The 17,441-nt window shown below is 51.2% G+C and overlaps 2 protein-coding genes across 2 annotated transcripts; one reads left to right on the top strand and one right to left on the bottom strand.

The window, feature by feature from the left end:
• Positions 1–3,587: 3,587 nt before the first annotated feature.
• Positions 3,588–6,690, top strand: TrAFT101_003603 (uncharacterized protein; the record flags this gene model as incomplete). Its single annotated transcript, XM_024898981.2, has 3 exons — positions 3,588–5,044; positions 5,151–6,240; positions 6,325–6,690. 3 exons carry the CDS (start codon positions 3,588–3,590, stop codon positions 6,688–6,690), a joined length of 2,913 nt encoding a protein of 970 aa, XP_024766638.2.
• Positions 6,691–12,781: 6,091 nt separating this feature from the next.
• TrAFT101_003602 (uncharacterized protein) lies at positions 12,782–14,375 on the bottom strand (the record flags this gene model as incomplete). Its single annotated transcript, XM_024898917.1, has 2 exons — positions 12,782–13,266; positions 13,337–14,375. The coding sequence occupies 2 exons, from the start codon at positions 14,373–14,375 to the stop codon at positions 12,782–12,784; spliced, it is 1,524 nt and encodes a 507-aa protein (XP_024766641.1).
• Between the last annotated feature and the right edge of the window lie 3,066 nt (positions 14,376–17,441).

Here is a 17,441-nt window from a genome sequence, read left to right as displayed (position 1 = left end):
TCGTTGAAGACGTCAATGCTTTGTCTCCTCCCCCGAGAGCTGGATATTTCCACCGCACACAATGTGAGTGTGCCCTTTTTGGAAGAACAACAGTGAAGAAGAACCACAAAATCCGTCAATGGCTGACGGGTAGGACGGAGTCGTAGTACCGCCGAGGGCAAACGGAGAATAATGCACTCTCTCAATGCCATCATCCCAGAGTGCTACGGTACTTGTAGCCTGCCCACCCGCACACACCAAAGGACAAGAACGAGCAAATATACGACGCAAACTCAATTGGAAAAAAAAGAGGGAGGGATGGGACGGCATGACGATTGCCGAACTGGGCCCCTCTCAACGTCTCCCTTGCATTGCCGTCTGACTGGCTTGGGGATAGTAGTACTACAGCAGCAGCGGGTATTGCGTGCTGTTCCGCTGTCCAGCGTTTGCTCTACCGGCACGGTGCCGGGCTGGCCCGACTAGAGCAACAAGCGTATAGTCTATCTAGAGACTGATTAGGCCGAGATGGCCAAATATCCTGGAACAAAAACCATACTATTATATACATAGTTTGACCCGGGGGGAGGATGGCAAACCAGTCGGGCGAGGCGGATGCGGATATACTTTGTAATGGAAAGCTTTAATGGTTTACAGCAACCGGCCGCAGCGCTTCCAAGCGTGACTTGTCTGCTGCTGACAACCCCCAATGTCCGGGTACCTTGCATATGTTGAGATCCGAATTGGCAGAGGTGGTTGTGAGAAGTGACAACCCTTGCATGAGACGACGGCCTCTTTGTTTTTTATTTCCCTCTCGCTTCATGTTAGTGTAGATGGGCTATTAGTGTAGGAATACGTCGTACGGGTACCTGGCATCTTGGACTTCACTTCATACTCCTCACCCCTCATCCCGGTGGCGAATGAATGCGAGGAGGAAAAAAAAAGTATGGGCCGAAAAGATACTAGGCGAGGTGTCGAATAGCTGCAAGAGCTGAACAAGAGACGAGGGAGGGGCCTCATTTTACGCACTGCGAAGCGATGCGATGCGATGCGATGCAAGTGTGTGTGATCGCATGTATGTTCCTGCATCCGCGGGGGGATCCGTCGGAGTGAAACCCGTTTCTGTTCAAAAAGCGTGTGTGCATGTGGCGTCTTCTCTCAGTCTCTTTCTTTCCAGGAACAAAGGCACCCCGTTTGGTTTGCCCACGCATCCATTCATCCGTCTTTCGCTGCGGCCGTTGAAGGAGGAGGGGTGCATATACGAGGCTATCTCGATGCATCTTATCCGCGGCCGGCAGTTTACTGGCAGGACCTCTCTTCGCCATCCTTGTTCTTCCGCTTATCTTGAGCACCAGCTGCCGAGGCCATTGCTATCCATTACTATTCTAGTACCTCGCTCAGATGGGTGCCCGATAGAGACCAGTACGACACTGTGCTTTGGTAACACTCGATGGGACAGGTGCGTCCTGTCATTTGGCGTGTCCGTCCATCCTCTCCCGCACGACGCCCCCAAATCTGCGCCGTTTGCTTGGTCTTTGCTCTCGCCAAGCTGCCTTGGAGCGGCGGGCAGCCGAAGAGGCGGTGGGCGCTGCATTTGCGTGGCAGATGCGTCAAATCCTTCAGGCGCAGGCCAGCTTGAGGCCTGAAAGACATATGGATGCATTCATTTATTGCACTTGGACGCTAATGAGCCACGCCGGCTTCCCAGCAGTCTGGTAGGTGGTTGGCGCCCGCTAGCGGCCGTGGCGGTTACAGCACCCCGGCCAGCAGCAGCTTCAGCGCACATCACCTCGTAATTAGGTGCCGTCGCTAGCTGTTGCCCGATGGCTGAAAAGCTCGAGTGAAAAAGACAAAAAAAAGAAAAAAAAAAAAAAAAAAAAAAAAAAAAAGCTCCCAGGCACGCACTAGACCCCCTGTCCCGCCACTCATCGTCGGGCCTCTCTAGCCGCATCTTAGCGTTCTCTGCCGCGGATCCCCGATTGGACTACCTCACGCCAATGGCTTGCTCACGGCGCGCCGGAACCACGCACCGCAGAACTCGGCAGGTCTCTTTTGGTTTTTTCCATCTCTACTTCGTTTCTCTACTCTTGTGCAACTCGGTGAGGCACAGTATCCAGCTTATCTTGGCGAGCACGTCTGATGCGGCGTCAATGTACATCCGAGCTGCATGGACCTGCAGGCAACATGGCGTTAGGCTTCGCCAAGGCCGTAGTGCAAAATCCTAATACTGTGCATGGACAGCAGCAGAGAAGAACGGGATGAGCGCTGAACGAACATTGCGGCACATGCGTGGCACATGGCGCCTTGAGCCACTCTCCCACTCCCGTCGACAAGCTCTCTGGGCATCTCTGGCCTGCAAGGGACCATCGCCATATGCAGGCACAGGTGCAAACTCGTGCTGCTCCTTGTCCGCGGCCCGACAGCTCGAGCATAGAAAAAGAAGGGAGAGCCTCGCCTTGGAGCTTTCGTTCTTCTTTCCTTTTCTCTTTCATTAGTTTTCAGCTCATATACCTTCTTTTGCACTTGCATGCTGATTCGCCGCTCGCTCCAAGACTCATGTCTCAGCTCCATTTTGCTTTTGTCTGCAAGGGATATACTACTGCGTATTACTACTGCTATTTACTTACTTGCCTGGAGGCGCTTCTCCAGACAGGAAGAAGCCGCCACCCCCAGCGTCCCGCATCTCCCAAGCCATTCACTTGTCAGCCCCAGATCTCGAATCTCCAGATCTTCATATAACTCTCCAGCACCTCCCCCCTTTTGCTCGCCGGTCTCCATCAAACTCGCTCAGGCGTCTCGTGCATGTTTGGTGCTGCAGAGAGTCGCACCAGGGCCTGAGAGTTACTGTCAAGGCTCTCTCTTACACCGACTCTGCACGCCATATTAGGAGCTGAGAAGCTGCATCCCGCCTACCCGCCGTGATTGTGCATTGCACCGCCAGGGGCCTGCAGACTTCCTTTTACGCTGTTACGACTTTATGATTTCAACGAGTGCCACGTCAACGCTTGAGCCTGTTGCCTTTCCTTTCCCTCATTTATAGCTTTCCGCTCTTTTCTCTCGTTCTCTCGTACTGGGCTCGTTCATTCACTCACTCCCACTCTCTTCTCTCGGCTGTTCACCTCGCTCTTTGTCCTCCCTCCTTCCTTAGGCATCATTCATTTATTACTTTATTCTACCTACGGAACTTCGTCTCCAACACTTTAGCCTACCTACCACCTCAGGTATCTTTGTGCCTTGACTTAACTGGTTTGCCTGCGAGATTCTCGCCTCTCCTCGCTTCATATCTTAATCGCCTCGGCGAGCGAGCGCCCAACGCAGATTCCGAGGGAAGGACCAAGCCAAGGCCTGAATTGCCGATTCCACCTTGGCCATCATTTGCACTTTCAACCTCCAAAGGGCACTTATCAAGTGGCCCTCGCAACCCACGATAACCTTTCAAACTGGCCGTCTCACGCCTCTCCAAGCTGCTCAAACGCTGGACTCGAAGCTTCCACTTGGACAGCGCCAAAGGCACAAAGGACATTGAAGCCAGCACCATCCGCAATCCATATCCATCTCGCTCAGAAGGATCTGGCGGCCGTTCAGCCCTCCCGTCACACCCAGAAGGAGCCATGGCCCTTACATCGATCCGCCCAAGAAGTGCCTCGAGATCACGGCGGTCTGCCGACACCAATCTCATCGGCGTTCGTTACGAGAAGACAATCCAGGCAGAGCCTCCCATCCCGTTGCCGCCTAGAAACCCGTCACGCAGCACCATCCGCACGCTATCCATACGGTCATCGGCGTCGTCTCCCTCTCCTTCGGTGTATGAGAATCCGTCTCTCTACTCGTCCAGCCTCGTGGTCGTTGCACCTCCAGCGCTTTCTTTACCGGTCGTCGCACCGCCCACCGAGGAGCATCCGGCACTAAGAACGCCGATACGGCAGGCAAAACTCAATCACGAGAGTTGGAAGCGAGACTCGGGTCACGCGCCCACGCCGACCTCGGCAACCACCATTTATGAAGAAGATTGCGAGGAAGAGGAAGAAGAAAGGGAACAAGAGAAGACGGCAAAGGCCGACAATACCTCTTCTAGCGCCAACCACTCTCCACCTCCATCAACCAACATCGATACTCTTGTCGATTCAGACGCTGTGCCACCGCAGCCTGTCCCACAGTCTCAGCACGGAACAGTGGTCGGCCCAGTGCCGGGTGGTTGGCAGAGTTCAAGAAGTGAGACAGTCTTTACTAGGCCAGCCGCGTCTGCCCCATTCCCTTCCCTGAAAAAGCTTAATACTGCGAGCGTTCCTCAACCACCGTCAACACCCTCTCCGTTGCCATCGCCAGCCTCACCTAAGCGACAGAGCTTCCTGCAGCGTCTTAGCGTCTGCTCATCCGCGCCGCCAAAGGGGAAATTAGGCCTGGTAGTGGACGAGGGATCGCCTACCGCAAACGCGCCGCCAATGCAGCCCCTGATGCGGGGCTCGCAGCCGCCCCCAGCATCCACTCATAAGCAGCCACAACGGTCCTCGCCCGGCAATGCAGAAACGTCGTCTCTCGCACTGCGAGCTCGAGTTCGAGCGCAAGCACAAACATCACTGCCAAAAGCTGCTTCTCCGGCCCACGAAGACGTCCGCTTCGCTCCTCTGGGCGTCTCCATCCCGACGGACAGCCTTCTCGAGGATGATTTTATGGCCACACTGTCATTTTCGAACCGCGGGAGCATCATGTTCGGGGGGCGACGCGCAGGACCACTAGGCCTCGACGGGGCCAGTGACGCCGGAAGAGGCGATGCCTTTCCTTCTGCGCCTTCGACGCCCACCCATGCACGATCTGGCAGCGCCAGCGCCGGCATCGACCGCCTCGATTCCTACACCAGCGCCAACGCATCCAATCCTGCGCTGCGCGCTCCCTTACCACCGCCCGACATTCGTGTGTTAACGTCCGATATCGAGAAGGAGTCCCAAAAGGTGAGATCGCTCTATGGAGTCGGCGATGCCATCAATTGGGAGGATGGCGCAAGGCACTCGTACTGCGAACCCTTGGAGCCTACCCCAGAGCTCCCAGCAGAGGAAGATGGGAATGACTCGTATGGTTTCCCTTGACGATTCCTGGCGTCGTGCGTTTCCAAGGCGCCTGCTTTTTCCCCTCGTGCTCGGAGCATCTTTCTTGCTAACATTGCGCCCATTTAATAGCATTCTACCGCCTCCCATTCCTGTGTGGGGGACTCCAAGATCCGTAAGATCTGCAAGCTCTTCGGTTCACTATGATTACAGACGGGATACAGAGCTCGCAGGCGGCTTGGAAGACTGGGAAGATATCGACGGCGCAAGCGTGGATCGATATGGCTTCATCTCCGCTCCTCGACCTCGATCACGGCTTGGTACGCCGACGGAAATGAAATCTGCCCAGTTTTCGCCGAGGCGGAGGCTACAGAAGAGAGAATTGACGGGCCTGTCACCCTTGGGCCCAAGCAGGAAGATGTCAGCGAGGTCACTCAATACGCAAAACTCGGAAATGTCTACAGCATCGAAGCGCTCTTCGCGATCGGTTATCCGACAGGCTAGCAACCTATTGCCTCATAATCGAGACCGGCGATGGCTGGATGAGGCGGGCGACATGCTGACACTGCCACCCAGTCTCCAGGACGCTGCGGAAGAAGCTCAGATAGAGAGGATATCAGAAACGCTGAAGCGCAAAGAGTGGGAGAGATCAGAGAAGTGGCGCAAGATGGCCAGGGTTGTCCGAAAGGGCGGCCAAGGCGAAGGCATGGAGTTTGAGTTTGATAAGAAGAACCCTAAGCTTATTGAGCGAACGTGGAAAGGAATTCCCGATCGCTGGCGTGCTGCCGCCTGGTGGTCTTTTCTTGCAAGTTCCGCCGTGGAACACGAGAGCTATGCGTCTGAAGAGGACATCACCTCCTCATTTCACCACCTGCTGGAACAAAGCTCGCCGGATGATGTGCAGATTGACCTCGACGTCCCGCGGACCATTAGCCGGCACATCATGTTTCGTAAAAGATATCGTGGCGGCCAGCGACTGCTTTTCCGCGTCTTGCACTGCTTATCAATCTACTTCCCAGAGACAGGCTACGTTCAAGGCATGGCATCTTTGGCGGCGACGCTGCTCTGCTACTTTGATGAAGAAAAGTGCTTTGTTATGCTGGTGCGCATGTGGCAGTTGCGAGGGCTTGATCGCTTATACCGCCCAGGGTTTGAAGGCCTGATGAAAGCGCTGCATGAGTTTGATGAGACTTGGCTCAATAAGGATGTAGCCAAGAGACTGGTGAGTGCTGACAGCGCCACAATATCTGAATATTTCTTGCATGTATCTTCTCGAAACTAACATATTTCCCGATTTGGGGCATAGACCGAACTCAGCGTAGATATTACAGCGTATGGTACCCGATGGTACCTTACTCTCTTCAACCTCTCTATTCCGTTTCCAGCTCAGCTGCGAGTCTGGGACGTCTTTATGCTGCTAGGAGATAGTGCAGCCGAGCCGGCCATCTCCATCAATCCCAGCGACAGCGAGACGACTCCGCCAACGGGGCTTGATATTTTGCACGCCACCAGTGCTGCCTTGGTACAGGCCCTCCGCGAGGTGCTCTTGGATTCGGATTTTGAAAATGCGATGAAAGCCTTGACATCATGGATTCCCATCAAGGATGAAGATCTTCTGATGAAGGTGGCCAAAGCAGAATGGAAGTCGCATCAAGGCAAAAAGAAGACGTAGCACGCTTGCTCCCCCAGAGCATCATCTTCCTCGATGGGGCAAGGCTGACATTGCCCTATCACTGTCCATAAAAGCTTTTCCTTTGTCTCTTTCCTTTTGCGTGTTTTCTGAAATTGGCGCAGGGGAACGGGATATCTCGCTTTCTCTAGTTATATCCCCTTCTTCTGTTACTTCAATTTCCGCACCTCCCGATACCCCCCCATCTGTTTTGCTACCGATACCCTCTATTAATGGCAGATGGCCCATTCGACACCTCTTCACACATGGTCTCCTTTGTTTCTGATGTATCGTCATTTCCTCTTGCTTCAGTTTGTTTCTCTCTCTCTCTCTCTCTCTCTCTCTCTCTCTCTCTCTCTCTCTCTCTCTCTCTCTCTCTCTCTCTCTCTTTCATTTCTCATTTTCCCTTCATATACCAGGATTCGGGACAGGGTGGCGTAGAGCGGGCGTATGGTGCGCCCTCAGTTATGGATACCCTTCCGTCACGGAGGCGTTTTGTTCTTTTTCAAGCAGTTGGTAGTTAGAGATGGTTGGCGATCTATTTGGCCAAATTTGGCATGGGCGAATTATCCCGGCGCGATCTGCTCGGTGGTTGGGAGCGGGCAGATGTGGTGACGGTGCTCCTAGGTTACTTGATATACAACGGAAAAGGATGGGCTTTACTACTACTACTAGCATGTACTAATACAGATGGAGATTCCATAAACTCTGAGCCTCTTTATTTCGCACCCTGTAAGCACTTGGGTATGATGAAATTTTGGGTAACAAGAAATCGAAAGTGTAACCGACGGCGCTGGCCAAGCCAAGAATTGACCTTTAGGAGGGAGTCTGGGAGACCGTCACGCATACGTGAGATTTTGCAATAGACTCGCTTCGAGGGCTATTCTGTCACTTATCCTTGCTGGTTTCTCACGGGGGGTAGCACTTGTTTCTCGCTTGTACGTCTTTGTCAAGACTGGATAAGCTGGATTGCTTGATTTGTGACATGGGACAAATTGGGTCTATGATGGTGCAAATAGAAGTAGAAGCTTTCACGCTTAGAGCAGTGTACTCCGCTGTTCTTTTTTTTTTTTTTTTTTTTTTTTTTTTTTTTTTAATATCCTTGCATACGCGTAAAAACTTGCAATTCGTATCTCTCATATCGATATCAGTATACGAAATAGGAGTACCAAGTAATATTAGTAAGTTGTCACATGCGTTTTCCCATCTTTTTCCTTTTGCCCTTTTCCTATCTCTTCCCCCCCACCCCCTGCTTTAATCTCTCTTGGAAGGGCTCAGATTAGACAAAGGGGAGGGAGGGGGTGTTGATTTACGATTTGCCGAAAAAGAAGGACAGAATGTGAATTATTACAAGTCTAAAAAAAAAATAAATAAATAAAAGGGCACATCATGTAAGATTACGGGATTTCGGAGGGGACCAGGGGGGGAGGGGGGTATGTGATACGGCAGTTCGGTAGTTGGGTTCTGAAGGATGACAAAAGTTCTGGAAGATGGGGAGAAGGAGAGAGATGAGGATGAGGATGATGATGTTAATATATTATACTTGTACTGTACAGGTAGGAAGGGGGTGTGTGTGAGATGACGAGCTTTGATTTTTTTTTTTTTTTTGTGTAAGTGAATATTGCTACATAGTGTAGTGGAATTTTACTGTTGTTTTTGTTGTTGTTGTTGGTTTGAACTGCCATGTGGAAGGGGAAAAAAAAACGTGAGGTTCACATGGCAAAAACTGGTCTTTGCTTCTGTTTCATGGTTTGGTTTCCTATTCTGTTGTTTGTGCTTTTGTTTCTACTGCCATTGTTGTTGTGTTGGTTGTTGGTTGGGCATATATATATAGCAACCCTTGGCACAAAAAAAAAAAATGGCCTGATTTTTTTTTTTCCCTCGCCCTCGTTCCCTTTTGCCCCCCTGCATACTGTAGTATTTCTTTCTCTTTTCTCTTTTTCCTTTTTCCTTTTTTTTTTTTTTTTTAATTCTCGGAAAGATCCCGTTGGTATGCCTATACTGTATTACCGAATACCACGCTGCTCAAGTCCCAACTTCCTGGTCTCTGGGGAGGGGGAATGTGCTCGAAAATGGAACGAACAGGGGGGGTACAAGTATGTATATACGGGTACGACGAGGGGTTTACTTATAGTAGTATAAGGATTACAAGTATGCAAAATACAAGACGGGAAAACCACCCCTGGGCTTCCTTCTCTTGCCTTTTGCCAGATTAAGCCTCGTTCCGATTTTGGTTTCCATCTCCCCCCCCTTGCCTTGTGTGAAGTGTCTCTTTTTTTGCCCGTCCCCTCCCTCCCCCCCGGATTGGGTTTGACGTCCGGGAAAAGCGGGTTACGAATCGGGTATCGCACCGAGGCCCGTCGAAAATGCTTGTCTTTAGGCTCCAGGGGGGGATGAGGATTTGGCTTTGTGTGTCTCCTCTGGGAAAGTTTTTTTTTGGCTTGGATGGTGGTTGGGCGGGTAGCATCGCGACTGGCAGAGTTGCAGATAATTGTCTCAAATTGTGGTCTAGTCTTTTGCCATTTACGACAAAGCTTGAGCATGAGCCCCTGGCAGCAATACTACTGAATGTATCAAATCAAATATGTGCGTGTAAGTTTTTTGGAAGACTACTTGACAAGTACCGAGTGGTGCTTGAGCCTCTTTTCTTCGTCAGCAGCACAGTCGGCAGGTCTTGACACGGAAGAAATAATCTTTCCGAGTCTAAACTTGGAAGCATTGTGTAAAAATAAAATAAAATAACAAAGTTAAGCCCTTTTGTTGCTCTTTTTTTAATTTTTCGGCAGAAAGAGGGCCGAGAGGCAGACAGAACCAACACACAGTACATGTCAGTTACTGGTCTCTGCCGTCTTTGGCATTCTCCTTTCGTCCTGATTTTCCAATTTCGTCTATACACTAACGCGGCATTGGTACTTTTTGCTACCTGTCAAATGCTACCTTAGTACGGAGTAGGTACCTAGTACTTAGGCCTTCCTCTTATATACCTACAACCGCTACCACTACTTCATGTGATGCGGTCAAAGTAAAAATAGAAAAAAGAAGAGAGAAAGAAACAGCTGCTTAATAAGACGCGTGTGTATACATGGATTATACGAAGTACGAAACAGTGAATAGCGTACGACAAAATGAGCAGCAAAATAAACACCAGCCTAGAATCCAAAAAGTACATACGGCACATGCTCATCAATAATTTTTACGCCCGTCCAAAAAGGTGGGAGCGCGAGCTCCGAAGCAGACTTTAGCCAATTGATCTTCTTACTTGTCTCTTCTTGTCTCTTCTTTTTTCTCTTCCTTCTCCATGTCATCCATCACTGGCTCTTCGTTTCCCCGTAAATCAACTCCCCAAATAATCAAAACCAAGCCTAATCTCGCCCTGACACGACAAGCCCTCGGCCCTGAGCCCTGTTGAAATCGGGGGGACCACCAAGAACAAGAAAAGAAAAGCGTGTTATCTTCTGCCCGGTGTGCGTGTCTTTTTTTTTTCTGCCCACCCCAAGCTCCGAGAGCTATCCAATCGGTACGTATACTTGTATACAAATACAGAAGCAGCTTTGAGGAGCCCACCTGCTAGTTCGCGGTTAGTCGTAGCCAAGAAGCAGACCTAGTTCAGAGCTCAGCTTACAGCATGTACGGAGTACAAGTATACACAAATTCGGGCTGCTGCCAACAAAAATACCCTCGGCGATGCTCCGTAGCGATACCCGGTTTTAGTGCAATCTTTCTGAAACAGCCTCTTTTTTTTTTTTTTTTTTTTTACACAATTTGTCTCTTCCCGTTTTCGCTCTCGTCGCTTTTCTCGTTTGCTGGATTCTAACCCTAGCACAGCCTTAGCTTCCGAAAAAAGATCAAGGAGAAAGTGGTCCGCATTTTTTCTTTTTTTGCTTAATGCAAAGCCACTACTGCTAAGCGGTTTACGAAGAGCCAAATGCAGACAGAGCACTCCATATGTGTAACACCGAGGCACGACAAATTTCCTCAACCAGCACGGCCAGAGGCAAAACAGACTCCTTTTGGGGCTCTCTGCGGCGCCCGCAAAGCATAAACGCTTATCCGGGTCATGGTGCCTAGAGGCATTCAGGGGTGCTCCCAAAAAGTCCCGAGGCAGACCTACCTGGGCAGTAGTAACACATGTCGTCTGTAACGGGCTTCGATTCCTACCCGATCCAAGTTTCGCTTATGGGCTCTGCCGCTTTCATCCCACATCGTATTGCCGTAGTTGAGATTCATTTATACAAGTATACAAGTGTACACACGTCCAGGCGGTACTATGTACTTGTACACCAGGGTGGGAAAAAACTCATTTCTCCACCATCTTTCTGATCATCATGGGGCAACCCAGGCACTACTGCCAGGTACGCCCGTCTAATGCAGAGTACAAAGCGTAAATCACACAACATTATGTGTTGCCCTGATTATGTATGCATGGCTGTATAGTAATATAGTAATTGTTACTGTATTTCCAGAGAAAGAAAAAGAGATATCTACCTAGTAGGGGGGGGGATATCAACCACGTACATGCTTATTACAACTCACTGCAGATACCTCACGGAGCATCATCCTCGAATAGGTACAGTGTACTCGCAACGCCAGGTAGCGCAGAACACACCGACAAGTATAAGGAGTTCGCGCCTTGACAACAACAACAACCTGGCAACCTGGCTCTTGACACTTGGCGCTTGCTTGGCATCCCTGCACACGCAAGCTGCCTCGTCAAGAATCCAGAATATTGCAGGACCTCACGTCTTCCGAAACGCTGCTCCCCTCATGTCACATCGCCGTTACCATATCGTGCTGCCCCCCCCTGTATTGTGCCAATCCAGCAGCCTTACCTGTACGATATATCGAGATAGGCACTGCATGTGCCTCCTTGTTCTTGGACACCGCCACTTGCTACTCCAGTGACACCATAAATGCAACCAAGACCACATACTACCAGCAAACATCGACCCGAATAGCACTGCCGCTGCCACCCATAACAGCACCCGCCCTGCTCGGAATCCGGATGAGCCTTACGCGGCTGCCCCGATATCATATGACCGATCGCTCAAGTGCCCTCTTCTTCGGGCCCCGATGCCCGTTCTTGCGACGTCTGTTCATTGCAGTAAGCAGTGCTGCTGAGCTTGTACCATCCCCATGGGTCATCTGTTTCATCTACTTTGAACGTGCCCGTGATTGGCAACCCGGACGCCCCTGTACAACCAACCGTCGTCGTTTGCGCTCGCATTTCTCACTGCATAAGTCGTAAAGTAAGCTCCAATGACGAGAATTTGTTCCAATGGACCCAACAGCCTTTTATTTCGCTTGTTCACAGCTGCCTCATCAAAAGTATCAACACTAGTAAATCCTGCTTTGTCCTACCATGCAAAACCAATCCGGTAAAATATCCTGTGCATACGCCGCCGTATAGTACTGCTGAAGCTGCATCCTTGCTCAGCTGGGGCCATGTAGTAGTAATTGCTCCTGATTCAACCTTTTTTGTCCTCTCTTCTTCCATCCCTTCTTCGCTCGCCCCTGGATACACACACACAGTCCATCCTATCAATACACTTTTTAACCATATGCAATTCAAAAGAATCCAGAACCCACACCTCCCAATGTAACATAAAAGAATAAAGGAACAAGAAAATAATGGGAAAGGATTAAAAAAAAAAACGCCCATGCCTTGCAAATCTCCAGAAGGAAACATAATGTTATCCGGCGGCCAATCTAGTCTGTGAAACGCGATGCTCACAACCTGGCTCATTCCTGCCCCAATGGTAGTTGTAGAAGATCGAAAAGAAGCCTGCGAGGATGGTGCCTGACGTATGCAAAAACAAATATACAATAAAAGCCGATCGAAGCCAAACCGGCCGGCTATAATCGTAGAAAGAAAAGGGTGTTAAAGGAGACTTAGAAAAAAGGAAGAGAAATGCAGCAGGGCCGGAAAATATGCCATAAAGAGGAAGAGACGTCTCTCAAATGGCGCCGCGGCCGTTTACTCCGTGGCTTCAGTGGATGCCACTAGCCAGTCATCCGAAAGTATTCTGGGGGTGGTTGTCATCTGCAGGATTCAATCCAATTCAAGTCATTCCTTCATTCGTACACTCCTAGCTCCTCATGGCCGAGACCTCGGATCGGCCTCTCCTGTGGGCAGAGACGGCTCTCCACCTCTGTCGCCAGCTCTTTGATCTCCTGGACCCCGGGCGCGTGGTATTGGCGCCGGTGGCTCAAGCCGCGGTGGCTGAGGAACTTGCCTTGACAGTGCGCCAGAGTCGTCAGGTTCGCGGGATAGGAGCGAGGAAACTGACTGCTTCACACTCCTCGATTCCTCTCTCTCTCGTGGGGAGGGGCCCCATGAAGGAGCTTGCGGTGGTGTTCTTGCTCGGGGTCGATCTGAATCCTCGTTATACATCTGGTTTGGGGGCCGATACCATGATACATCGCTCCGTTGACGTTTATGCGATCTTCGGCTGGGTGATGCGGGATTGGAAGAGCTGGCTTGCGCAAAGGGCGGTGGCGATCGGAATCGGTCTTCGCTTGGAGCTCTTGGTACCTGCTGGGACACTCCTCCAGTCGTTTTTCGCTTTTTCTGACCCTCCCCTATTAACAACCGCACACATCCAAGTTAGCTTCTAAAGAGAGTCTCGCTTTCTCTTGAATTTTGACGAACCAGACGGTGATCCGGGCCGGTTCGAGCTGCCTCCGCTCTGCGTTGCCGGCGGCTGCCAATGGTGAAAATAGATTGATGGGCTCGTATCGTGCTGAGATGACTGTGACTGCGTGTGCGAATGCCCTTGATGCCCTTGAAAAGGTGGCATCACGGGCGGCGGTCCTTGTCCTGGGGGCTGGGGAGGATTGGTCATGCCTGTCATGCTTGATACTACTCCCATCGGACGTCCAACTGCACCAGAGACGGTCTGGCCTCTTGGCCTCGTTGGCGAACCTGGATATGGTGCATATCCGCCAGGTCCCTGAACTGAGGTTGCCTGTGCTGGAGACGTGGTGTACACTACTCCATGGCCAGGAACCATGGGTTCCCTAGGATGATCCGGCGAATGTGGCCTCTGTGGCGGAAGCAGTTGGGGGTGGTGGCCTTGAGCTGGAGCCATGAACTGCTGTGCCCATTCAAGAGCGGCCTGGGGGAGCGTACCCCCGCTTCCCATACCAGCAAAGACCAGAGGGACCATGGGAGGCGGAATACCACCGTTCAGAGAAGCCCGCAGAATATCCATTTCGATCCTCCTCTGTTCTAGACGTAGAGTCTCTTGTCTAGTCTTCTCTTCTTCCTGCCTCGTCTTCTCCTCTTCTGTTTTAGCCTGGAGCCAAGTCCTCATGGATTCCTCAGCTCCTTGCCATTGCTGCGGCGGAGGAGGCAGGCCAGCTGAAGGTGAAGGCCATGGTTGTTGTGCCTGGTGGGAGGACTGGACCAGCGGTGGTGGATGAGGTGGTTGAGAATGATGCGGCGGCGGCGGAGGGCCAACGGAGGAAGGCTGTTGTGGAGGCAGAGTCATGGCCGCCGGCGGAGGCAGACCACGATGAGAAGTAGACATGGGCTGCACCGGGCTGTTCTGAGAGACAAGATACGGTTTAAAAGAAGGATCTTGGTGGTTCAAGGGAGGAGAGGGTCGGGAGGTGGAGGGCGGAGTTGGCAAATCATGGACGGACTTGTAGCCGTATGTCGTCGATTGCTGCTTGATGGTGAGCATCATCACATATGCCGTGAGTTACAGGAGTGTATGCATGTGTTTAAGTAGGCATTTGAAGGCAGCAAGAAAGGAGCCGGGGGCAGGGCATGCGAGAATCAAATACTTGTAACAATCAAAGTCATAAACGAGAGTACGAGCAGGGAAAGCTGGGTTATAAAAGCTGGGGGTGAAAGCAAGGGATAAAGAATCAAAAGAAGAAGAGAGAAGGGCAAGAAGACGGGAAGCTGTGGAGGCGTACGCAGTGGATATATTACTTTTTTGTGTTATATGTCGAGGCGTAGGCTGGATGGAGGTGACGACTAGCTCAAGAACAGCAGTGGCTGTCGGCTGGGGCAGAACGCTTGAGGATAAGCTAACTACCCTTATTGGGAGTAGTCGTGGTGTCAACAGAGCGAATATACTCGGTACAGGTAAGAAGGCAGATAGAGTGAGGGCTGAAGAAACCCTGTCGGGCACATGCAGGCTATCCAATATCCAGAGATTGAGGTCCGTCCGCTCCTTGTGCGTACGAAGTACATACACTACCCGTACAGGTAGTCTTTCCTAGAATGGAGACTGAGCGCCGCGGGACGGAGTTGGCCAGCGAGGGGCTCGCGCAGGGGGGGGGACGCTGCCAACGGTCAAAGAGTAGAGGCAAGACAGTCAGAAACTGGGCTGCGCCAGGACCTGAGAGCACCGGCAAGACTAGCAGGAGTGAACAGCGACAAGGGCCGGAGCGGGCACCGTGCCACTGTGGAGAAGGCGTGTAGTCGATTCCACTAGTGAGAGGATGTGTGCACGTATCAGAGTATATGATCTGATTAGGGAATCGATGGAACGTCGACTAACAGGGTGAGGAGGGAGGGCGTGTCGTTTCAGAAAGGGAGTGTGACAAAGAAGGGGGGAGGGGTCAAAAAAAAACAAAAATCTCTGCCAAGCTTCATGAACTGGCGGAAAACAGACCAGAGATGATGGAGGAAGTTGGATCGAGTCAAATAGAAGGTGAAGAAAATGGATGGGTAAGAAGGGAGAAAAGAACGGTAAATACCATCAAATTCAGCGCGGAGGTTTCTCTCTTTCTCTCACTCTGTCTGCCGGTTGAGAGTTTCGAGCCAGCAGCAGCACATCACCCAGGCGATGATAACAGACAAGCAGATGAATGGCGAAGAAATTATACAACAGCAGCATCGAAGCAAGACAAAACAAAACCGTGATGGAAAAAGATACATAGCTATCATAACATACCTGATAGCCACTATTGACCTTGCGGCAAAGAAACAGACAGGGCAGAGATAGTAATTACCATGGCAACAGACTCAACCGAGAGATGGTGTCTGTCGAATGCGGGGAATTGGTTATACCGATGTAGGGTCTGTAAGACGCATAACTGTAAGCCGTCAAGGCAGACGAAAGGATGCCAACAAATCAGCTGGATAAGACACTAGATGGGAGAAACAAAGTTAACCAAGTGGGCAGAAAAAAAGAACCTTCCAACAGCATGTCCCTTGATAAGACTAGGTTGAAAAGAGAAACACTCCCATTGGAGAGCTAGGCAGACAGGATGGAAGGCAAGCAGGCAAGCGGGCAAGCAAAGGCAGGGAGTGTTGCAGCTCTAGGATCTTTGTGTGCCTGTGTGCGGCTGCTGCAGCTGCACGTCTGGAGAGATGGGCAGAACTAGTACATGGCGATAGAGGGGCTATCCAACATGTGAGTGCCCTGCGTGCTGCGGTAGGGAATACACGACTTTGCGTAGCTGCTCCGTATTGGGCTTCGGAAGTGTTCCGTACTGTATGTAAAAAGGCTGTGCTGCGTTTATTGGGAAACAGTTCGGGAGGCAAATGGGCGACATCTCGCGCGCCCGGCCCAATCGACGCGGGCCTGGCCTTTGCTTGGCTGTGGCTGCCACGAGCATGGGTCGCTTTGGAGTTGCAAAAGATTCGTCCGCATGCTAGTGCTACCTGTATGGATGCTCAAGGGAGCAGCAGATCTCCTTGCTCCGTCTTACTCGCCCACTTGAGCTACCTTCTGGAGCTACCCTCTGCCCGGATGAGGCAGATGTCGCGCTTGCGAGAGCCACAGGGCTCTAAGAGTGGAGGAAGAGAGGGGTTGGTGGCGGCTTGGCTGGTCCATTTTCGCTTCCTGCTGCTAGAACTCTTGTTTATTAGCTGAGCAAGCGGGTGCAAGATACGAAGACTGCCTTTTTGCTTTGGCCGAATGGCTTACCCATCGAGGTTCTGGCCTTGCCTTGTCTTGACTAGGACCAGGTCGGTTCAGAGCCGGCTCTCGTCTCGAGATGGATGCGCCATAGTACCGTGCATATGTACGCTGTAAGTAGCTACATTCTGTCTGGGCCGGCACTCCGTGCATATCTAGGCACTCGGCATCTGTGGCCATGCGGTGTATGGATGCATGTGCGCGCGTATGCTCGCCGTGTTTGTTATTCTTTGTTGTTTTTGTTGATGTTGTCGTGTACGAGGTGCGAGTGCTGTTGTCGTCGTCGTCGCCGCTGTCACGTTATCACCATGTCTCCGGTGGGACTTTCTCCAACGTCTTTAAGCTTGCAATTTCGATCTCGCTTCGTTATCGATACGACTAGCCGTGACGTCTTTTTGTAGCTCCCCATCATTGTGCAATTGCAGACAGTGCCAGTACTCTATACAAACTGCAATTGGATTATAGGTATTCTCATTTTCTCTTCCTCTTCCTCCTCGCACCTCCAGTGTGTTGATCTTCTCAAGCACCAGACAGTACTCCGGTGCCACTCCGTAGCACTTACATCACATGGCTACTAGCGTTTGAAAAACGTGGGATACGAATGCCCAGAAGGAGGGTGTATGGGCACCGCAGAGCTACCAGATTCTGCATAGAACATGCTTCTACACAAAGTATAGTGGGATACTTGGCACATTGTGTCTAGACTCGTCGGGATGCGTGGTAGAGAGTACAAGCGACTCTGCTCTACACTCTACGTTAGCAGGTACCTACTACCTACTCAGCACTCATTAGATCTAGTAAAATGCTCAGCCCCCCCCCAGCTTACAATCATCATGCGAGAGCACATCATCCATCCTCCCTAGAAACGCGACACAC

Source organism: Trichoderma asperellum, chromosome 2 (genome assembly GCF_020647865.1).
Source record: "Trichoderma asperellum chromosome 2, complete sequence".
Taxonomy (NCBI): domain Eukaryota; kingdom Fungi; phylum Ascomycota; class Sordariomycetes; order Hypocreales; family Hypocreaceae; genus Trichoderma; species Trichoderma asperellum.
The sequence above is the reverse complement of the archived record's forward strand: the minus strand, read 5'-3'. Positions and strand labels throughout refer to the sequence as shown.